The following is a 24,050-nucleotide window of genomic DNA, read 5'->3' on the forward strand; positions in this document are numbered from 1 at the left end:
AAATGTACTCACTAAGCCAGAGTTTATTTTCTCATTTTTTGCAGAAGTTTAAGACTCAAGAGATGTTAAACCATAGAACCATTTTCTAAAGGAGCAAAAAAAAAAAAAAACACTTTACACTATATACAGTATCTCACAAAAGTACACCCCTCATATTTTAGCAACCAATTCAGTATATCTTCCCAAGGGACAATACTATAGAAATGAACCGTGGATATAATTTAGAGTAGTAAATGTGCAGCTTTTTTATTTCACTTAACCATGCAAAGCCACATGTCATATTCATCATGTCCATGTTTTTGTCTGCTTTGCAGGACCATGCATATTTATGAATCTTGTATTAGAGCAGTTAAAATTTGGTGCTTTGAGTACAATTCTCTTATATCGATTACTGGATGTTCAACATGGAACCTAATGGCAAAGAAGAGGATTTGATTATTAGAATTGTTGCTCTGACAAAGATGGCCTAGACCAGGGGTGCACACACTTTGCATGTGAGCTACTTATAAAATTACCCAGTCAAAATGATTTACTTACAATAAATAAATATCTATTTTTTGAATGTCTTGCCATCTACCCACACTACCTTTGCGATCGACCGGTAGATCGCGATCGAAGTATTGGGCACCCCTGGCCTAGAGTATAAGAATATCGGTAACACCCTGAAACTGAGTTACAGTACAGTGGCCAGGGCCATACAGAGGTTTTTCAAGATGGGTTCCACTCTGAACAGGTCTCACAAGGGTTGATCAAAGAAGCTGAGTGATTGTGCTGTGCTTCAGATGCAGAAACTAGCTTAAAAAAAACAGACACATGAGTGCTGCCAGCATTGCTTTAGAGGTTGCATAAGTGAAAGGTGAAAGTGAAAAGGGAAATAAGTGAAAGACCATATGCTGCACACTGCAACAAGTCAGTTTGCATGTCTGTCGTCCCTTGTCCCTCTTCTAAAGCTGGCTAAACGCGCAAACAGTTTGCTGAAGACAACCTGTCCCAGAGCATAAATTACTGGAACCATGTCCTGTGGTCTGATGAGACAAAGATAACTTGTTTGGCTCAGAAGATGTCCAGAATGGGTGGCGACACCTTGGTGAGGAGTACCAAGTATAGTGTGTCTTTTCTACACTCAAGCATGTTGGTGGTAGCATAATGGTTCTGGGGAGCCGCAGTTTGTTGATGGAAACATGTATTCCAAAATTTTGACTGTGGCATTCTGAAACACACTGCCAAGATGGCAACTGCCTTACTGAGGAAGGTAAAGGTGTTGGAGCACCTGTGTTGCATCCTCAATGGGAAAGCGGAGAAGGCTCATGTGTCTATCATCGAGAAGCTCTGTAATGTCAGTGTGGAGAAGAGGAGGAGGATTCCAGCAACAACCTGTGCAGCTCTGGTAAATTCCAGGCCCAGCAGGATTAAAGCAGTACTAGATTATAATAGAGCTCACACAAAATATTGACACTTTGGACACAGTTTCGACATGTTCACTTAGGGTGTACTCAGTTTGTTACCAGCTATTTTGACATTAATGGCTGTATGTTGAGTTATTTTTAGAGGACAGTAAATCTGTACTGCTATACAAGCTGCACATTCACTTCTCTAAAATATATCCATGTTTTATTTCTGTAGTATTGTCCCTTGAGAATATATATTAAATGGTTTCTGAAATAGGGGTGTACTCACTTTTGTGAGATACTGTAAATTTTTTTGAAAATGTACAAAATACTATACCATAACTGCAAAAGTTGACAGTAACAAAGTAAATGTAATTTACTGTAGTTACTGTATTTAAGTAGCTTTATAACGTATCTGTACTGTATTGAAGTATTTTTTGAGCAAGCCACCAATCAGGGTTGAGAGCATGCTTTGTTTTGAACTTGTATTGATAGTTACTTGGTGGTATCTACTTAGCATGAACATAAATTGAATTAATTAAGCAAGATTCTTGTAACAAAAAATAAACTAGGACATTATAGCCATAATAAATCATAGTACTTTGAAGACTTAAGTACATTTGAAGGTAAATACTTTTGTACATTTAATTAAGTGAAAGGTTAAGGGAGCACTTTTACTAGAGTAATAATTTACCTATTGTATCTTTACTTTAACTTAAGTACATGTTGGTGTACTTTGTTCACAACTGCATTATTTATATATACAATCAATAATAAGTAATTTGGAAGAAATGGTACATAACTAAAATGATTTTTAAGAAAGTTTAATAATCATACCTGCAAAAGTGCATATAGTCCACATAAGCCTAAATTCATACATGACATTTTATTTTATTCACAGATCATTATCATCCATTTCTGGAGACGTTCAGTGAAAAGTTCCTGTTTGCATTCAGGAATGACAAAACTCTGGAGATTCCTTGCAGGACAACATCTCCTAGTCAAAATGTTACTTTGGAAACAGTGAGTATTTTTACTATTTTTTACATTGCAAAAACATCTATTATTAATTTTTTATAATAAGTTATATCCTACTATTATGAACAATATACACTTGTGGATGTCATTACAGTATGTGGTTGCACTGTGCAGCTAATGTGTTCCTGGTTAGTGTAAAATGTATGGTTTAGGTAGCCATTAAAAACAGTGGTTAATGTATTTATTACAAAGAAGCACTGAAAAAGATTATTGACTTATACCCATCTTTTAGGTTCTCATATGTTTTAAACATTTCTTTCGGATGTGAAGTAAAGTAAAAATAGATTAACCAAGGTGCAGGGAAGCTTGAGATTGAACTACTTCCTTGAACAACTGGAAATTGGCTACAGACTTCTTCTATCCAGAATAGATATATACTATATGTAGAGCCATCCATTTATAAATAATGCAATGCACTATACTTTAAGTAGGAGTAACAGATGACCAAGTGAAGTCTAAAAGATGGTCATGATCAAATCATGATGCATCTTCTATTATATGCATATTGTCTATGTGCTCTGAAGCTCTTCCCAATGCTGCTTTGCCATAGACAAATATTTTCTAGTTAAATGTCACAGATTGTATTGTCACATTTTTCCTACTAATGGAACATTGAAGCATTCATTCTACTCATTTTCTTTCTTCCCTTACTTTCTCACCATGATAGACAAAATGACATGTAGCAAACAAAGCATGTGAAATAATACTGCAGAAACATTTTCTGCTTTATCACATAGTCACATCTTACCACATTGCAGTTAATATGTATTAGTATTCAGTTGAAAACTAACTGGATCACATACAGAAAAAACTGTTGAATGACCTAAAAACTGGTCATTTTTTTTTTAGATTCCCCCAATGAAAAACTCCCTTAAAGCACGCATATCATGGGATCCAAAAGTGGGTTTCAGGATTCCACTGCGTCCTTATAAGAACTACAACATGATCATATGTGCCACACATGTGGATGGAAGACTGGTCAAATCAAACTTCATCATGTTGCGTCGTAGTAAGTGTTTTTCACTATCTTCTCAAATATACAGTGGTCAAATTTTATTATTAAGCCAGCCTCTGTGGTTGCAATTTTTAATGTTTACAAGTATACTTTCATTGATGACTTTCTTGTTTACAGCCAATTTTCTGAATAATGTACACATTGATTCCAAGCATTCAAGAGTTGTAGCTGGAAACACACTGAAGCTTACCTGCTCAGCAGATACCACATTCAATGGCAGAATTGATTTTAATTGGAAATTCGAACACAAACCTGTAAGTTCTTAGTATCTTGAGATGTTATATGTTATTAAAAAAAATATATATATATATAAAAAAAAAAATATATATATATATATATATATATATATATATATATATATATATATATATATATATATATATATATATATGGACGGTTTAAATTGGCAGATGTGTGCATCAAGGTGAATTTTGGTGCTTGATTTGAGACTTGGTGCATCAGCCAAACAAGTGTTTAGTGATTAAAATTAATTTTTTTAATTTTTTTATATCTGAGTAAAGAAATTATGTCATGAATAAATGTGTGTTGAATTGAAGGTTTTAATTTATATTAGTGCCGTTAAAATGAATTTTCGTTAAAGTGTTATTCAAACTAATATTGACAGTAATGATATATATATATATATATATATATATATATATATATATATATATATATATATATATATATATATATATATATATACACACACACACACACACATACATACACACACTGTACAGTTGTTTTTGTTAAATTAAAATGTACTAGGTTTGGGCTTCAATAAGAAAAGTGTTAATGACAAAGGAGTTGTATCTTTGTATGCCAGATCAATCGGACTCACTACATACACAGGACAAGGAGTAACCCTAACACCACCATTGTAATGAACAGTGAACTAGTTATACCCAATGTTACTCTGAAGGACAAAGGCAATTATATTTGCACTGCAAAAATTGGTGAATCTATGAAAAATGCTTCAGTCACGGTCATTGTACATGGTGAGTATGTTACAAATCTGTGCTACAAATCTGTGCTATAAATTTTTTTTTAGATCTTTAGAAAATTAAATATTTTTTGTTACATCTTGTAGAGCATCCATTCCTCAATGTGACCCATGAAACACATAAGGTTGTTACTGTTGAAAAAGGTAAAAGATGGGACTTTAAACCACAGGTCAATGCTCTACCAGAACCAGACAATGTAGTGTGGTACGTTCATACAATTGTTTTTAATGAAATGCAGAGTCCAATTGAGTGATCAATCAGATTTACTGAAGTACACATTTTTTTGTATTTACCTGGATCAAATCTTCACAGGTACAAGGATGGCTTCCCCATCAACACAACCTTATGCTATGAATTAAAAGGCAATAATCTCACAATTAAGGAGGTGAAAGAGAAGGATGCAGGGGTCTTTACCCTTGCTTTATCCAACCAGGAGAGTGGACTCCACAGGAACATCAGCTACACACTTCTGGTCAATAGTAAGACAACAGGATCAGTACTGTATATTTAACAGTTTATAGTTGTTTAAACAGAACTGGAGATTTTGTTATACCACTGCAATAATTATAATAATTTTGCACATTTATTTATTTCTTCATTTATTTCTGCTTAAATAGGAGGACGATCCATGTTTAAATTAGGCTAAGAAAAGCAACTTGTTTGCATATGCTTATAATATTGCTAATTAAGATTTATGTATAAACCTTTCAGTAATTTCATGTCATTGTATTACACATATATCACTCAATCAAGCAAGGCAGGTGGAGCATTCACAATCAACCTCAAATTATATTGCATGTCTTGTGCAATTGAAATGGAATTTATTTTTAAGAAATTTTAAAGATAAAGTTTAATTTAACGTTATTTTAAGAATGTTGTTTTTTAATTTGGGGACAGTGAGGGATCTGTGTTGTTAAAGTACCAGAATTTCTCCTGTTTAAAGGTATGGATACAAGTTACTTAAGGTCTGATTTCAGTATGTCAGCACATCCATCAGAATGTCATTGTCTGAGAGAAATCACAAAACCATTACTCGATACATTAAAACAATTGAAATGACTAGTTCAGCAAAACAACAATAACAAAAAAAACCAGCAACCTAAACCTAATTCTATATATGATAATGACACTGATTGAAGGGTTGCTGTGTAATGAATCTGGTCAAAGGTGTAGAGTATGAACTGAGGAGATCGCCGGTGCTGCAGAGTGTGGTAGTAGGTCATTGAGGTCATCTGTAATCACACAGGTGAAAAGTTATCAGCCAGCAAGGTCTAATAGTCAGCCTTATCTCAGACAGCCAGAAAAAAGGGGCCTTTCCTTGGAGTGGTGATGCATGTTTCAGCCATTCTTGTCTAGTGCTTCCACTTTGGTTTCCATTCTCATTAATCTAACTGGTTGTAGTTTTTGGTTTCTAGCTTGCTTGTTTTTTTCCATTTTGTATTCTCTTCATAATAATCATCCTTCATCTTTAGTTTTTTCAAACCTATATTATTGTGTATCCACAGTGAAACCCAGAATATCTGAGGAGGAGATGGCTGTAGGCTCTCAGACTTACAGACTAGGCCAGGAGCACCATCTTACCTGTACTGTCTATGGATTCCCAAAGCCAAATATTACATGGTTGTGGCAGCCTTGTGACCCTGGTCACGAGCTCACAAAGTAAGTATTACTAAAAGATGATCAGAATGTTCCACAGTTCATCAGTTTCTATAGAAGCCTACACACTGAGCCCTTATCCCTGTGGAGCAAGAGGATATCTTGCAAATCCTAGAGCTCATCTTCTTAGCAATCTAGTGTTTCTCAGTTTAAAGCCTAATATGTTAGAGAACCTGCAGAACAGGCTGGGTGGTATATACGCACACAAACTATGTAGTAATTATCAGCAAAAACAAATGTATAATCAGCACACCCATCAAAATAATAGTCATTGTTGGAAATAAATTGTTGGAAGGTTTGGAAATTTGATAAAAACAAAACAAAACAGAGTAGACTAAGAACTTGTGATCACCAGTGCTCCTGTGTGTGTTGTTTTATATAATTCGGTTAGGTCTGAAATGAGCAAAAGTTATCAAATGTTTCAGCCGGGGAGGTTTTAAAGTCAGTCTTATCTTATACAACCAGAAAGTGTGGGGGTGTTTCCTTTAAGTGGTGACTCATATCCCAGCCCATCCTGTCATGCTACAACTTCCTCTTTGGCCTCCACTCTCATAATCCCATTGTTATTTTCCTCAGAAGGAAATAGCATTGCTTCTTGTTGTCTTTCACAAAGTAAATCACAGTAAGAAAAAAACAACAACTGATAATTGTATGGTGGTCTTAATAGGCATAAAGACTCAAGCTCCACTAGTTAAACAGATGATTTTTTTAATGCTAGGATTTTTTTCTTCATATCCTTTTTGAAATGTAATGACGAAAAAGGACTTCTAATTTTGTGCTCGTTTACAATTTGTCCTTTTTGTGACTCCTGTTTTAAAAGTTCTATTAGTCAAAACAGAAAGTCAACAGAACAAACTGTATCTGTGTGAAGCAGATATCATCCACATATTGCACACAGATTTCACACATTTTGTTTGCCAGAAATTACACATGTAATGTGTCAATTATAGTGCTTGCTGAGAACAAGTCTCATTTTTATTTAAAAAAAATTTAATTATTTTCTAATCAGAAATTCCTCTCCTCTATGTCTGATAGGTGCAAACTGTATAAAAATCCAATACCTGTCAAGGACAGTAACAGATTTTCATATCCGGGTAATTTAATTAAGGATCTGTCCAATAAGCCTATGGAGATAAATGGCAGAAACAAGGTATGTATCACATGCTGATTACAAAAAAGGATTACAATTTTTTTTAAATGTAATTATTGTAATGATGTCCTACAATCTTACATAGATGTCATACTATCCGGCAGAGTACACTACACACAATTTATATGTAAGCTTTATGTGTATGTGGGATGTTTGCTAGTTCTTGTAAACAAAAAGACAATTCTTTATAGGAGTGTTTACTGATAACAAGGCAAAGATTAACATGTACAATTTGTTGAGAGTGAATTCCTTTCTGACACACCATATAAAATCTGCAGTTTTAAACATCAGACCGATATGTTTCTCTTTTAGAATAAGTTAGAATGGCAGGGTGTTAGTCTGATTGCCTAGCTAAATCATTGGGGTTATTTTGGAAATGTAAGCTCATGTAACATGGAAACACGGCATTTTGCTGCAATTCTATACCTTATAATGAGAGAGGTTACACCTGGTAGCCAACATAATTTCTATTATAAACAGGTGTATTTTGTCAGACATAAATTACAAAGCAGAAAACAACCCTAAATGCTTGGCCTGAAATCCAGTTCGCTGCTTTGTTCTTGATAAACACAGATAATACTGGCAAAAATACAGACTTAATATGTTTGGTATCTTTTTTTACAAAACCTTTTCCCCCATATGTCATGTAAATTTGTTGAGCATAGATTTAAAGTGATGGCTGTACTTGTTATGGGAGTATTTTTTGTCTGCTCTTTTTTCAAACAAACAAGCTCACTGTTATTTCTAATAAAATTGCTTCCACATGCATGGTGGCAAATTACAAATGACATGAGCAATAGTTTAGGTTTTACAACTTCTGTGCATGTGATAACCCATTGATTTAGTAAAACTCTAGAAACAGATAGTAGCTCAAGTTTAAAATCAAATCTAGGATCCTGCTGTGAGACAACAATGCTACCTATTGCACCACCATGTGAGCCAGTGGTTGCATACAGTAATTTAAGTAGTGTACTGAAATAGTAGTTTCATAGACAAATTTGTTCCAAAAATGTGCTGTTTTATTCACAGACAATAAGTACTCTGGTTGTGGAGGCTAAAGTATCCGGACTCTACTTTTGCAAAGCTAGCAATAAGTATGGAGAGAGGACAATGACGACTCATTTCTATGTGAATGGTAAGTGACTTATCTAGAGGTAATGTGGCTTTCTAGCAACAACAGATTTTTTTTTTCAAACTCGTCCCTGCTGGTTTATAATATGGTTATGAGAACAAATATACCCACTTCATTATTACTGATACATACATGAATAGCTATGCATATTCAGAAATGTGATCTTTGCACTTGATTTTGCAATTAAGGAAGGGAGAGGGCATTCAATGAATCCACATCACTGTGAAGCATTGCAGAATAGAGAACAAAACATTTCCGCTGTCATATGACATTCTGCAGAGTGGAGTTTGCTTTTGGTTGAATAGCTTGTTTCTCTAAATATTTTGCGTCAGCATAGATCACTATTGTTGACAGCTAAACAGATTCAAATGTTCTTGAACTGAACCGGAAGGCTACATAATTGAGCAGCTAGGACCACTAGCTTAGAACAATGAAAAAGAATTAAGTATATTTTATAACATCCAAACAGCAGGCAGATGGAGTTAGAACACTAAAATAAAAAAAGGTTGAAGTTGTTACTGAAATTAGCTAATTAAAAGACAGCAATGGCAGGCTATAGGGAACCAGAGGAGAATATAATGGCCTGGAGAATGTGCTGTGCCAAGGTGGGGATGACTCTGACCACAGGAATGCTGGTGAGGGGGACCGAATTGTAATAACAGCTGTGTTCTCTTACGGAACTCGAGACGCTCTCCAGCACTGTGAATAAACAAGCGTGTTCCAGCTCCCCCGAGGCCTGGCCTCAGCCTGGTTCCTATTGTAGCTGCTTCAGGTCGGCCATCTCTGCCGCCTTCCGCCAACAACCTGCTTCCAATTAGTAGTGATGAAACAGGAAATAACTGCACATTTGACATTCCGTGATGGATATATACAGCTTTGTGTGGTGTAGCGTGGGACAAAGTATGACCAGGCCTGATTACTGGTTTTAGAATAGTATTTGTAATGTGAATATTATTGACATTATTATCAAGGATCTAAAATTCAGTGGAAAAATCTATGGCAATCTTTGTTTTTAAAATGACATTTTCAATAACATTTTAATGTGATGCTGCATCAGACGTTGTTTAGTAGCTGAACATATTTCACATATTACAAGCTACCCAAGGAGATTTGGAGGTTTAAGGATTTTGGTCCCCACCCCAGTGCTTTGAGTCTTAGTGTACACAACGTGTATATGCTTCAGCTTACCCTATAGTATAATATACCACAAGAATAGGAAATGTGGGATCAGGTTAATAGATGGTCATACACTGTCTCCCTGAAGTGTATGTAAATCAGTAGTTTGGTTTCATCTTCCCACCCTCTTTTACCTGATAGAGTAATTAAGATGGCTCTACCCCAAGGTAAGTCCAACAAATAACTACCAAATAACATTATTTTTTTAAATACTTACAGAATGTATTTTTCCCTATTTGGAGAAAAATAATTTGCTTCAACTAACATGAAACAAACAAGTTTTCTCATAGTTTTATCTTAACCTTTGATAAATCTTAATTTATTTGACCAATTCTAAAGTGAGGAATCTAAAGTGAGACATCCATACTGCTTGTGTCGAACACATAGAAGGCTTTCTTGCGATGAAAATGGTTTTCATATCAAAAGATCATATTGCCAACACTGAAGGGCTCTCCTGAAGAAAAAATGGCAAAAACGATTTAACCACAGCCACTGAGCGAACCTCTTGACTCCAACAACTTTTAATGCTCTTGGGTCAACCTCCAAAACTGCTCAACGACCTTTGACGCAACAACCCGAACTTTGTTTTTTTAAATCACATTTCTGGTATCCACACAACCAAAAAAAAAACAGGTTGACAATCTCAATTAAACGTCAACTCCTGTCTTTTACCTGCAGCTGGGAGCAAGTTAACGCTCTCTGCAGCACAGTGATTACGGCGTGGCAAAAACGTGTTTTCAAAAACAATTCAACTTTTTTTTTTCGCACTCTGTTGCACATACACTTACACTGCATGTCAAATCCCTCCAAATCACCTTGCCAAATTAAAAGTCCTTTAGCATGATACCAGTTCCATTTTTTTTTGGTTGTGTTCCAGATCAGCTCCCGTCTTTTGAGGTCATACCCTTGACAGCCTCTGAAGGAGATGATGTCACTCTGATGTGCCGTGGCACAAGGTTTCTTTATGATAGCCTGAGATGGTTTGATTCACAGAATCGCCTGGTTCAGTCTGACCGCTCGATCGAGATCAGTCCTTATTCTGTCTCTCTTTCACTCAGACTGATAAATGTGTCTAGAAACCATACAAATGATTACATATGCAAAGCAGTCAACATCAACACCAAAAAAGAAGTCAATACAACATCTAAGTTAATCATTTATGGTGAGTTGCTTATCAAGCCAAGAGCATATTTATCATCTGTTTATCATTCCTTCATGTTTATCATTCCTTCATCCTATGATTTCTGATATAAGACTAATTCTGTCACAAGTACAAAGTAGCTTTAAAATTTTTGAATATGGCATGCATGCTACAAACTCTACAAATAGTTTAATCTGTCATATGCAGTTTGTTAACTGTCTTACTATTTGTACAGAGAGAAGAATACCCTTGTTGATACAGAACTTGACAAGTCAGGAAGTGAACAGTAGCAGCACTCTGACCCTGGCATGTCTGGCCCATGGTGTGCCACCTCCATTAATTACATGGTACAAGGACAAAATTCCCATCACAGAAGGACCAGGTGAACTGCTGTTCAAGTTTATTAGCATTTTAATATTTAATAATTTAGACACATTTATTTTCAAAATATATATACATGTATATTAGGGCTGTCATTATCTTTAAATATTGATTGCCAATGAATTGCATGATTGTCTTGAGTTAACTTGTAATTAATCACAACATAAAAGTAAATTTGAACATGGACAAATATTGATGCTTTATGCAAATGTATGTTTATTATTAGTAAAACCATACTCAACATAGAGTATGAACACAAAATATTCTTGTAAATGTTTTAAAGTAATTATGGTGTTTTAAATTATTCAAATCATCAGGACACCAGACGGATTTTGGTGCTTGATTTGAGACTTGCCATATATGTAAAACAAATGTTAATGATTACAAATTATTTTTCGCCAGAGTTTATTCAATTTTCTTTTTATATTTAAGTAAAGAAAGGATGTTAAAAATATATGTTTGTTGTGTCAAAGGTTATCATTTTAATTTAATTATTTTATATTTATTTATTTATAATGTTTATAAAAATGGGCATACAGAAATGTGAACTGCATTAAACTGCATTAATCATAAAGTAACTTGAAAATGTCTGCAGGAATTACTCTGAATGACAGTGGGGTCTTGATCATACAGAGGGTGAAGAAAGAGGATGAGGGCATGTATGAGTGTCAGGCCAGTAATGCTGAAGGTGTGGCAACCTCTAGTGCGGTCATAACTGTATCGGGTGAGTACCAAATCTACTGATATTTAGCTACTTCTTCTTAGAATGTCTTGCAAAATAAACATGGTATTTCAAGAATGTCAGTGCAAAGTTGCAAGTTATTTTTACTATTTCTGTCCTGACATCAAAATCTATACTGAGCTTCTCTCTACACTCCCATGTATTTTTGTGACTGGGATAAAACACTTCAGTTAAACATCAATATTTAAACTATCCCATGAGAAAGAGTCTAAAGTTTCTGGGAATGCCATACAAATTCCAGGGCATTTTTTATGATAGGGGTTGCAGAGAGGGACCCTCACTTGGGAGTTGACCTCTGTGCTATCAGCAAGGAGCTTCACTAATGACTGGCAGAACGGCTTCTTAAAGTAGCAAAGGGTTTGAAACTTAAAACACTCTAACAGAAAACAAATGACAAGTAATGGTGTTCAGTATGGCATAACATAGGTTCTACTCCTAGTGTCTCCATTCAAATGATTCCACAGGAAGTCACTAACATTCTCTTCGGTTTCCTTAATGGTAAGAGCTGTCTGGTGGAACCAAGTGAATGAATTTGGGATATTTGTGTGTGCCTGCATTAAGCTGATTTAAAGCAAAATAGAGCAGGGAATATGCTTTAATTGCTTTATTGTTTGTTTCAAAATTTCCAAATGGCTTAGGCAATTCGCTGGCTGTTGAATTTCTTTTAATTATTCATTTAATTATTATGAAAAAAATCTATATTCCTATAAATGAGGATGTGTGCCTCCAGAACAATGCCATGTGCTTGCATATCCAAAATGTATACAAAATGAAATAACAACAACAAAGTAAACAAAGTCACAAAGTGCCTCAGGTATACCTGTCTAAACTGCAGCGTAATCATTGGTATGTGATATTGTCTATCTTCAGGTGATGAAGGCAAGCCGAATATTGAGGTTATCATCCTTGTGTGCACGGGAGCTGCAGCCACCTTTCTTTGGATCATGCTCATTCTCTTCATCCGCAAACTAAGAAAGGTAACAGTATTAAAGAGTTAGAAAACCACTGCTATGCCTTAATTATCATAAATTTTTAAAACATTTCTAAGAATAGATGCATTCTGCAAATCTGTATGTTTTCTGGAACAGAAAACACTTAATGTGCATTTTTTTTCTTTTCTTTTTTCTTTTTACTGTGTAAGTGGTTTTATATTATTATTATCTCATATAACAATTCATAATAGTACCTCTTCAGCAGAAATGCTTAAATAACCAAATTGAATTTATATTCAGTACTCTTTATGATAATTATTCAGTTAAAGCCTAAAACCTATTCATCTGTTAAGCCAAGTTCAGCAGATCTGAAGACAGGCTACCTGTCCATCATCATGGATCCTGAACAGATGCCTCTTAATGAACAGTGGGATCGTTTACCCTATGACAGCAGCAAATGGGAGTTCCCTAGAGACCGTCTTCGACTGGGTGAGTTTTATTAATGCAATGGTTTCAGCGTAAAAACACCTACAGAAACCACAAAAAAACAAGTTAGTCAATCTTAATGATCTCAACACTGAATAAATTCTCAGCATGGACATTTCTGTCATCCATGCATAAGGTTTGGCTTATCGGATAAAAGGGTTGTATCATTATTACTTCAGTGACCCGTGTTTGTTGTACGTTCTTGAGTACCCCATAAATACCCTGTGGAGAGCTACAGAAGTGGTCCCAAGCTCGCCAGATTGTTTTAATTACAGGCCCATATCTTTACTGACAGGGAAAGCAGCCTGATTTATGATCCTCAAGGTAGGACAAAGTAAACCAACAAACTTACTTTATCTCTTTCTCTCTCTGTGTTCTATAGGTAAAACACTGGGCCATGGTGCGTTTGGAAAAGTTGTAGAGGCCTCTGCATTTGGCATAGACAAGCTCTCCACGTGTAAAACCGTTGCTGTTAAAATGCTGAAAGGTAAGATAATGACAAATCATTGATTTGGTCCTTAACATATAAACTTGAACAATCTCTATTATGAGATGCCAAGATCAGATGTATAAAATTTCTTGTTTCTTGTATTCTCTTTCCATTTAATTTATGCACCATGCTGAGAAAAGCCATGTCTCCAGATATATGTTCTTTGAATTAGATTTACATTTAAAGCAAAAACTCATTACAGCTGAATGGTTTTTCTTTTGCCCAAAACCTTTCACATCAAAAGATAGATGCAGAGTTAATTATCAGTTGGCAGGTTTGTATATAGAGTTTGCATCTGAGGACCCATTTGATAAGATTGATTATGTGCAGATATGACACAAATGAAAAAATGCCATGTCTAATTGTGATGCATGTGCAACTGTTCATGTACACTTTTATTACCTAACTTTGAACAGATGTTTTGTAATACTCCCACATTCCCACGTTGGATTTATGGACACATTTTTTAGTTTTTTTGTTTGGGGGGTATTGTCTTGCTGCTTATATGCGTATCCTCAGTGAGGTTACATAACCGACCACACCACTAGCATTACTGATTTGACAAATAATTTTGTAAACAAATTATTAAGCATGTACATCAAAAAATAACCTATAACAAACAGTTATAATATTAAATGAAACTACATCATTGGTTAAAATTTTTTGAAAGCTGTGTGTGCTTTACCAGTGGAGTTGTGTGATGATAAATCTGATGCATATTTTTCCTTAAGCATTAATCATTGGGTGTGAGTATCTAGCCAGAGGATATTTCATGCACCCTGGGTTATTTTCTAATGAAAAGCAGTGCACTTTCTTAAAGTTCCTATGTATTCAGTTTCCAGAATGCTGCACTTAATTATTTTGTGAAATATCTTTCTGATCTTCTTTGTGATTACATTTCATCCTTACAACAAATCCAATAAGGATGATGTAGAGGACAGACATGTCCTCGTTTTTATTATTGTCTAATTAACTTCAGAAATAGCACAGCTAAAATTCCTTTTGATGGAAAGCTTTGACATTTTGATGGTGTTACGCCATAGAAAACACAAGTTAAGAAGCATAGCTTTGTGGCCTCTAACATGGTCTGGTCCTTTGACCTTTAATGATCACCAGATTCATTTTCTTGACTAGCATTTCTGACCCTGATAATATGTGCAATTCTGTCAACAGTTATAGTTATTTCTTCTATAAATCTTGCTTGCATGGACATACATATTGATCATTTAGACAGATGTTGATTTAGGTGTGTATTATGCAATATGTGTTATCTTTTTAGAAGAAGATATCTTGAGCTACCATTTTGGGTGTTTAAAATTTGTTATAGGTCATTGTATTTATTGCACAAACACAAACATTAAACTTTAAAGGTCTTTAGATTATAGATCTACAGATTATTATTCGCATGTATGAAACTCCATTCAGACAAATCTGTCAAAGGTTAAAACACAGATCATCGTCCTATAACAGCTGTTACACTGAACCAGAAACCAAAAAGAACTGTATTGGCCAAGGAATATTTCACTGATTTCCTTCAACTATATGCTCTTGTCCTGTATACTAGGAGGAGCTACAAACAGTGAATGCAGAGCTCTTATGTCTGAACTGAAGATACTTATTCATATTGGCCACCATCTCAATGTTGTCAATCTACTGGGAGCCTGCACTAAGCAGGGAGGTAAGAATGCAGGGACTTGTGCTCAGGTTTAAATTTGAAATGTTTATTTGAGCAAGTTATATACACTTTCATTATACACTGTTTTCTGCTTGTTTCAGGCCCATTGATGATTATTGTGGAGTACTGCAAGTATGGCAACCTTTCTAATTACTTGCGGAGCAAGAGGGGAGACTTTGTGGTTTATAAAGTAAGTATAAGATTTGCTGTATGTATAACACTATGACAATACTGTTCAATATGATTACTAATGTATATTTCTTTGATAAGTCTCAGGATGGCAAAGCACTACTGCCTAGTTCAGGGTGTGAACTAAGTGAACTCCTGAAGCGGCGACTGGAGAGTGTGGCTAGCACGGGAAGCTCAGCCAGTTCAGGCTTTATTGAAGATAAGAGCTACTGCGACTCAGAAGAAGAAGAGGAAGGTAGTGGCTGAATGTCTTCCTTCCTCTCCTACAGTCTTACAATTCTTACCTCCACCCCACCCTGTGTACTCCAAATCCTCCTTTGGTTATTTCAGGTTGATAGGATGCTTCCTCTGGGATGCATAAATGCAATTTATATTTATCACGACTCACTGTCGCCTGCTGTACATAAAGCTTGTTTTTTCATTTCCTGCCTTAGACGCAAGCTAATGTGTTTCTGGCATAGCTTAGCTTGCCTGTTATTTTTGGTATTGATAAACTGTTTATCCAGGTAGAAGAGAGGAAGGGTCACCCCATTCTAACAAAACACCCTCCCAACCCCTACTCCGTTTCCCAAAGAAACACCACCGTCACCCCCAAGGTTCACTGACAAGCTATTTCAAACAAGTTCTAAAAATAAGATCTTTTAGATATATTTACAACATAAGGAAGCATCTGAGGAAAACAACTCAAAGTTCAAGACAAACATACAAGCTTAGCAGGAAATGTTTATCTTCTGCATATTATCAGTTGGTAGAGAAGGCTTTGGCTTTGGGAAGTCTTTATGTCTTAGGATCTACAATGGTTGAAAATGTTTTTGTTTTTGTTTTTTGTTGCTGATATTGTTTTACTATTTCACACAGAGACTGAAGACATGTATAAGAGAGTGTTGACACTAGAGGACTTAATTTGCTACAGCTTTCAAGTAGCCAAAGGCATGGAGTTTTTGGCTTCACGAAAAGTAAGTCCTTAATTAAATTGCCTAATTAAATTGTTACTGTCTCCTAATCCTTGTCAGGTTTTGGTTCAAAGCTTAATTTCTGTTTTGTTTTTTTTATTCTCATTTTTATCATTAAAAAATATGCAAATGTTCTGTTGTTTTAAAGTTGTATCAGTTTTGTTTTAATTTTAACATTTGAATGCCCTTTACCACACACATAAATATAGAGAGATATGCTCACACACAAACATGAATGTAATATGAAGATCAGTTTTGGTTCAAAGGAACTGTGGAGCTCCCTTTTGTTACTGTGGTTACGTCTTACGTTCTGCACAACCACATCACCTGCTTTACATTATCACACCTTTCTTCCATGTGTTTCCAGTGACCGCATGGTAGATAAAAGATGAAATACAGGCATCTCTAATCAAGACAGTTTCTCTCTTCAAGGTTGGCATGTTTGAATTTGAAACATAAGTCAAGCATTGGGCTTCTTTTTCTTCCAGTGTATTCACCGTGATTTGGCAGCCCGGAACATCCTTTTGTCCGAAAACAACGTTGTTAAGATATGTGATTTTGGACTAGCCAGAGACGTGTATAAAGACCCAGACTACGTTCGTAAAGGAGATGTAAGTTCAGATCACCTTTAACTAAAATAATCAAAAAGCACTTAACATGATGGACAATTATAATAACAGCCTGAGCTTGGAAATATACAGTGATTTTAGTTAATGCCAAGAGTCCCTGGCATGTGCACAATTATTTTTAGCCACTGACAATATTATTTTGTTCAGAGGATGTTTTGCCTGGTGTCGAGTGCGGTCACTATGTCGTGCTGATTTTGTATTCAAGCAGGCTCCCACTGTTTTACAGTGTGCTTGTCTGCTGAACATTACAGTTCACACAGGTGAATTAGGAGTCTGGCTGAAAACTTGGGTTAATCTTCCTAATATTTCTACAGGCCAGACTTCCTCTTAAGTGGATGGCACCAGAAGCCATATTTGACAAGATCTATACTACACAGAGTGATGTTTGGTCCTTAGGAGTGCTAATGTGGGAGATCTTCTCTCTGGGTAAGTATCACTCCCGCCCCTGGAGGGTATAGGTCACAGTCAACTTTACTAACAACACCCAGTGTACAAACTCTGTAATTGCACATGTGAATTGAAATAAACATATGACCTCATATGAATTATATTTGATCACTATAGATGAGAAACAAATTAAGATGTAAAAATGTCTAAGATATGCAAAAGTATCTACACCCTTATTGTGTTTTATTCCATGGCTTATTGCCAGACATAGTTAGCCAGACAAAGTTAATATTGTGGTGTTACTGGAATACCATTGCTGTTGTATGCACTTTCAGTTCCACAATACAGTTCAAGGAAAATGGCCATTTGAATATCCTTTTTTTTTTTTTTTTCTTGCCATTTTTCCATTACAGTATAACGGGCAGCTTCATTTTCACTGCAAGTATTCTTCTATTTGTTGTGTTTCTTCATATCCTTGGTCAAAGGCACATAGTGGACAACATGACTTTGTACAGAGCTATCGAAATATTATTATCAATGAAAAGTGTTTGTTGGGTCATCTACAAAAAAGGAATTTATTTGTACTTGAGCAAATATTGACTTTTATGTAAAAAAAATAAAATAAATAAACTTACAATTACATTGGATTTTTCTCCCCAGCTGCAAATGAAAGTAAATGAAAAAAAAAAAGTAAATGTTCACTGTAAATGTTTGCACTGACAATAAAAGCACTGCAACCTTTAAGAAAATAATATATGTTAAGAGGCCAACTGACTTTCTTTTAAAGTCATAAACTATATGCACAACTAATGTGTTACGTTAAACACTAACACTTTAAAACACATTAAATGTTATTATTCGTTAAAATAATGAATTTAGTTATACTGTACATTTGGTTTGTGTGTGTGTGTGTGTGTGTGTGTGTGTGTGTGTGTGTGTGTGTGTGTGTGTGTGTGTGTTTTTGTGTTTTTGTTTCCCAATTTTGCCAACTGAAGCAATTTTTTGGAACTTGATCATGTTTGAAGAACAAATGTTTTCATCAGTCCCAAAATACACTCTTATCCATACATATATATTGGACTGTCTTGGGTTTGTGGTTTTGTGGTTTTATCTTTGTGTGGTGGATTTCTAACCTATGTTATTTGGATGTAGTTTGTGTCTATTATTAATGGGTTGTTGTTTTAGAGTAGATTTTGAATTAATCACATTACGTCCTAGGATTAACCTTTTTTCATTCCATTTATTGTTATTGAATATTATGCAAAATATTTCGAGTAAGTACAGAAAAATATTGTTTCATAAGCCCTGTCATTTTCGTATTCAGTTGCAACCCTCACTTTTGTGGGTTACTATTTTATGCAGGTTTTGTCTGAATGTATTTATACTAGACAACTCAATTATTCTTTTATAAACCAATGGTTTGTCCTTTTTTACAAAATGCATACTGAAAAGACACGTATTTCTAGTTCAGATCGTTTCACTTATGATTTTAGCTTAATTTATTCTCCAGTCTTAAGGGCTTCTTATCCCTCTTTTTATAATTATTTCATCATCATTTTGCATCAGGAAATTGCTTAATAACTGTCACCATTCCCATTCTTTTCTGCAGGTGCCTCTCCTTATCCTGGTGTACAAATTGATGAGGAATTCTGTTGCCGTTTGAAAGAAGGAACCAGAATGCGACCACCTGAGTATGCTTCCTCTGAAATGTAAGAATGACTCTGAAATTAATATTTTTTTACTTCTTGTTCTTCTTTTTCTTGTTCTACTTCTTGTTCTTTTGGCTGCTGCCATTAGGGGTCACCACAGCAGAATATCTGTCTCTATACAACCCTGTCCTCTACATCAGCCTCTTTTTAAAATGAACTACCTGCATGTCTTCCCTCACCAATTCAATAAACCTCCTCCTTGGCCTTCCTCTTTTCCTCTTTTCCTCCTTCCTCTTTCCTCCTTTTCCCAGCAGCTCCATTCTCAGCTTTCTCTTCTACCTATATTCCACATGTCCCTCCTCTGCACACGTCCAAAACATCTTAATCTCCATCCTACATGCGCTGTCCCTCTAATAAACTTGTTTCTAATCCTGTCTATCCTCGTCACTCAAAATCTCAGCTTCTTCAACACTGTGAAATAAATATAAAAAAAAAAAATTTGTGTGTGTGTGTAAAAAAAAAAAAAAAAAAATATATATATATATATATATATATATATATATATATATATATATATATATATATATATATATATATATATATAAATTTTCTCTCTCTCTCTCTCTCTCTATATATATATATATATATTTATATATATATATATATATATATATATATATATATATATATATATATATATATATTAAGAAAAAGATCACATTTGATGATGTCATTTGGCAGAACTTTCTATTATTTAACATCTTTACTCCATTTTAAGATACAATGTTTTTTTCAGAGGAATGCTGTTGAACAGTTTATCATCCTGTGTGTTTATGTAAAGAAACAAATATTTTCAAGAACTTTGAAAAGAAAAAAAGCCAGATTTTGTGATGCTATGATTATTCAGTAAATGTAATAAAAATCAATGCATATATTTATTTAATCGAAACAGACATATGCCTCTTTGTTCTTGATATAGCTAGATATAGGGTGGCTTGACACCAGTTTTACAACATCCTATAAAAGAAACCTCAGATTGGCAGAGCCTATTGATGAGGCTTGTGCCTCTTGTGCATCTAGTGGCCTCACTTTGAAGCTTCAAGCTAATGTTCAGTCTTTAGAGTGTTAGTTCCTATTCCTAATATAAATCTTGCTACAATAACTCTTTTTTTAAATAAGAGCCTGTGCAATCTACTAGCTATTCAATTGTGTCAAATTCCTCTTTTTTGTTGATTTTGAAAGGTTAAACGCAGTGTAATATATACACTATGATTTTTTAATCTAAACAGGTCTCATGTCTTACCACTTATGCCAATTCAAGGCAAATACACATTTAGTCAAGGTGGAATGGTTATTTATGAAGCAAACTTGCGAAATGTGGTCTAGGCTTTACAATTAAGGATCCCAGGCTCTCATAAATTTTGTCAGGCTACACTTGTATACTCTAAAAGTTAGCAGATAAAGGTAAATATAGTATTTATCATCATCTCTGTCTTCTGTTAGAAAAAAAAGTGCTCCAATATGTCTGCCTTTCCATTTTTCCGGACACTTAAGATATTCATTTCAAATGTAGGGGTCAGTCAGGATCGTGACCCTTGTCTAAATTTGCTCATGATGTGCATGATAAACAGAGATAAATAATATATTTTGCCAATAAATAAGTATTGTTGCTCCACAGACTGAGCAAGAATGTGACCTTCCAGACTTTTGTTCAGGTTGATTTATTCTGTCAAGAATTAAGATCTCAGCCCACAAGTCACTTTAAAAAAACTGCAAGAAGAAACTAGTTTTTTATATCTAGAATCTGTAATTTATGTCCACCATAGTTACAATAAAGATACAAGCCTTATTACACCATCTGTGATGAAATTTCTTAATTGTTTCTGTCATAAAACATGTAGCATGTCAATAGAACAGGAATAGAAAGCTGCTATTCCAAATATCTGTTAGTCAGGAATCTTCATCCGTGTTATATTAGCAATTCATTATGTAGTAGGTCAAAGCAGAATAGGACAGAAGAAGTTCTGAAACATCTGCTTATAATAATACATAGTAATGATAATATTTTTTATTAACAATAGATTAGCCCTTATCAGTATGCTAAAGTAAAGATAACGGAGAGTGAACCGTATTTAAATAGCATCCTAGTGCCGAACCACAATTTGTAAGGATTGGGCACAATCATTTCTTGTTTCCACTCATTTCACACCTGAATTATTTTATAACTGAGTAGCACCAGCTCTCCGCTATATAGAGCTGTACCACATGGAGAGAGGTGCTGACAGCGCTTCAAAGACAAAGAAGGCACCTCTCACCTCTAATGTTTGTGCTGAAAGCAGCAGAATTAACTGCTCATATGACACCAGAAATTATTAATGACAAGCTATAATAGGATAAAGGCAAATGAGCTGGCAGAAACGTAGAGGTCAGGTCAGATAGTCTGTAGTGTTGGGGAGGTGGTAACTCAAGATTGCGTTAGTGGCCGCAAAGGGAAAGAGATTTATAGCTGCTGTGCACAGAACACTGTGTGACTACATTTATGATGTCCTCCTCCATACTAATGTGTTGACAAAATGATTTATAGCTGTATGTATTAAATGTATGCACTGATTCAGGCAGTATGCTCAGTATGCTTCTGATCATATTTCTTAGATCATTTGTTGCTAGTCTTCCTAATCTTATTCTCATTCTTATTCTTGTGTTTTCGTGTGTGTGTGTGTGTGTGTGTGTGTGTGTGTGTGTGTGTGTGTGTGTGTGTGTGTGTGTGTGTGTGTGTGTGTGTGGTCCCTAAAGATATCAGACCATGCTGGATTGCTGGCATGGCGAACCAGAGCAGAGGCCCACTTTTACAGAGCTAGTGGAAAGACTTGGAGACCTACTTCAAGCTAGTGTGCAGCAGGTGAGGATATCAATTATACTACATGCTTACTAATTTATTAAACCTATAGGCAAAGAGCTGACTGTATGGCATAAAAAAACAATAATGTGGGCACTGATTCAGCAAATGAGTCACTGTGTATCCTCTCAGGAAGCAGTAACTTTGATTGGTTCTAGGTATGATGAGGATATGACGAGCAGTTTTGCCTGTGAGAGTGCTTAGTGTAACTGAGGAGGGAAACTCCAATCAACAATCATATTCACTTTCCTTTGGCAAAAGAAAGAGGAGGAAAAGTACATTATTTCAAGATGATTCAAAGCATTTGCAGCAATGTTTTGTTTTCAGACGATTAAAACAAGTTTGAATTCTTGTCTTAACTTTGCCAAAGTATACACTTTGAAAAGACTTCAGAAACTTGCTTCCTGACAAATTATTAGCAGGGACAGTTCAAAGTGGAGAATGTACAAAGATTGTCAATGTTTTGATAAAGGAAATGGAGGCAATTGTCCCATATTAAACTACAAAGTAATGTAGAAGCAGATCAAACTGTATTTTCTCTCCATCTCAATAAAGATTCGAGCAGGACACTTTTACATACAAATCAGCACCTCATTGATTAAATAAATTCACACACTGTGACTAGGATTTATTTAGTGTGATGTTTTCTTTTGTCTCAGCTAGTTCCTCTGCATGTGCAATTTTCCCATGGTTGATATACAGTATGTTGAGGTTCAGATTTCTCGAAACTTTGAATTACATAGTATTGCGATAGCAAAGGCATGGTGATGTCATTGCTATTAAGGGGCCTCAGTAAAAATGTTTTAACTTTTTACTTCTGACAGGAGGGGAAACATTACATTCCTATCAACACAGCACTACTGACAAAAGCAGATCCGTCAAACGCAGACCCTGCAGAGGACATGTCTCTTAGACCTGTCTCTCTCAGAGACTCAGGAAGCTCATGGTAAGTATATGATGAAAAAAAGATATGTTTTGAACATGTATAAAGTTTGTACATATTTTGTGCATATATTGTATTTATTTATTTTTGTGTAATAAATTCTGGCTTCTTTAAAACCCCTCCTAAATTAAAAATATCCACAGTTACCTGGTTTAAATTAGTTCATTATGGCAAACAGAGCACTCATAGATCCTGATAAGGCAGGTACAACATTGAGAGCCACAGGCTCATTGCCCTATGGGCCCCTTATGGAATTTCCTCCTTAGCCACAAATGCACTCTCAGAATTTATGTGTGCTAAAGAAAATATTTGTTCAACTGTTGTATTTTCTTAAGTTTGCTAAGTGTGTTTATTAAAAAGGGTGTTGAAATTTAGTCGTTACAGCTACCCCAAAAGCTGAATTAAGCAGCTATCTGATAACTCTGACATTCTAAGAATAATAATTGTATAAATGTATTTTTTCAAGACATTTATTGAGCTCATGAAGCCATAAAACACTCTATTTAATGTATTTAGACGTTTGTTTTATTTATTGAAATATTTTTATCTTTAAAAATGTAACATATTTGAATTAGGATTTTGATCATTTTAAAATGTTTGAGTAAAGAATGTGTATATGAAGTTCTACGACTTTCAATAATGTGAAATTCAGTATGTGTTTCTTATGTAAGAAGAATAGATGGGTTCAAAAACAATGACTGTGCAGAATCACAGTTCAAAAGAAACATTGAAGGAAAATGTTATTGCCATATTTATAATTTTTTGCTTAGGCACAAACAATGGAAAAAGACAGTATTGACACAACATAGTCAAAACTATCCTGTTATTGAACTTTTCGCTTAGGAACATCAAGATTCGTCCAGGCAGTATCAAAACCTTTGATGAAGTAACAATAGAGAGTGGAACAAATGATATGCATGAGGTAGGGAGTTTGTTCTCACACCACACCCCCACACACAAGATCCACAATATCTTCATAAAAACATGTGGTTTCC

General features: G+C 35.0%; 1 protein-coding gene across 1 annotated transcript in view; it reads left to right on the forward strand.

The window, feature by feature from the left end:
- Nucleotides 1-24,050, forward strand: part of kdrl (kinase insert domain receptor like) — a 43,418-nt gene that overhangs the window by 15,394 nt on the left and 3,974 nt on the right. Inside the window, exons 12-36 of the mRNA XM_083560167.1 lie at nucleotides 2,290-2,411; nucleotides 3,276-3,435; nucleotides 3,559-3,695; nucleotides 4,271-4,442; nucleotides 4,535-4,652; nucleotides 4,761-4,927; nucleotides 5,954-6,107; nucleotides 7,140-7,254; nucleotides 8,284-8,389; nucleotides 10,440-10,724; nucleotides 10,939-11,085; nucleotides 11,680-11,808; nucleotides 12,697-12,803; nucleotides 13,112-13,247; nucleotides 13,627-13,731; nucleotides 15,299-15,412; nucleotides 15,511-15,599; nucleotides 15,680-15,833; nucleotides 16,457-16,554; nucleotides 17,040-17,162; nucleotides 17,495-17,606; nucleotides 19,177-19,276; nucleotides 22,010-22,115; nucleotides 22,937-23,058; nucleotides 23,899-23,977. Of these exons, the coding sequence (XP_083416293.1) occupies nucleotides 2,290-2,411; nucleotides 3,276-3,435; nucleotides 3,559-3,695; nucleotides 4,271-4,442; nucleotides 4,535-4,652; nucleotides 4,761-4,927; nucleotides 5,954-6,107; nucleotides 7,140-7,254; nucleotides 8,284-8,389; nucleotides 10,440-10,724; nucleotides 10,939-11,085; nucleotides 11,680-11,808; nucleotides 12,697-12,803; nucleotides 13,112-13,247; nucleotides 13,627-13,731; nucleotides 15,299-15,412; nucleotides 15,511-15,599; nucleotides 15,680-15,833; nucleotides 16,457-16,554; nucleotides 17,040-17,162; nucleotides 17,495-17,606; nucleotides 19,177-19,276; nucleotides 22,010-22,115; nucleotides 22,937-23,058; nucleotides 23,899-23,977 (3,257 nt within the window). The remainder of the gene's footprint in view (nucleotides 1-2,289; nucleotides 2,412-3,275; nucleotides 3,436-3,558; nucleotides 3,696-4,270; nucleotides 4,443-4,534; nucleotides 4,653-4,760; nucleotides 4,928-5,953; nucleotides 6,108-7,139; nucleotides 7,255-8,283; nucleotides 8,390-10,439; nucleotides 10,725-10,938; nucleotides 11,086-11,679; nucleotides 11,809-12,696; nucleotides 12,804-13,111; nucleotides 13,248-13,626; nucleotides 13,732-15,298; nucleotides 15,413-15,510; nucleotides 15,600-15,679; nucleotides 15,834-16,456; nucleotides 16,555-17,039; nucleotides 17,163-17,494; nucleotides 17,607-19,176; nucleotides 19,277-22,009; nucleotides 22,116-22,936; nucleotides 23,059-23,898; nucleotides 23,978-24,050) is intronic.

The sequence above is a fragment of the Silurus aristotelis genome (assembly GCF_946808225.1).
Source record: "Silurus aristotelis genome assembly, chromosome: 14".
Classification (NCBI taxonomy): domain Eukaryota; kingdom Metazoa; phylum Chordata; class Actinopteri; order Siluriformes; family Siluridae; genus Silurus; species Silurus aristotelis.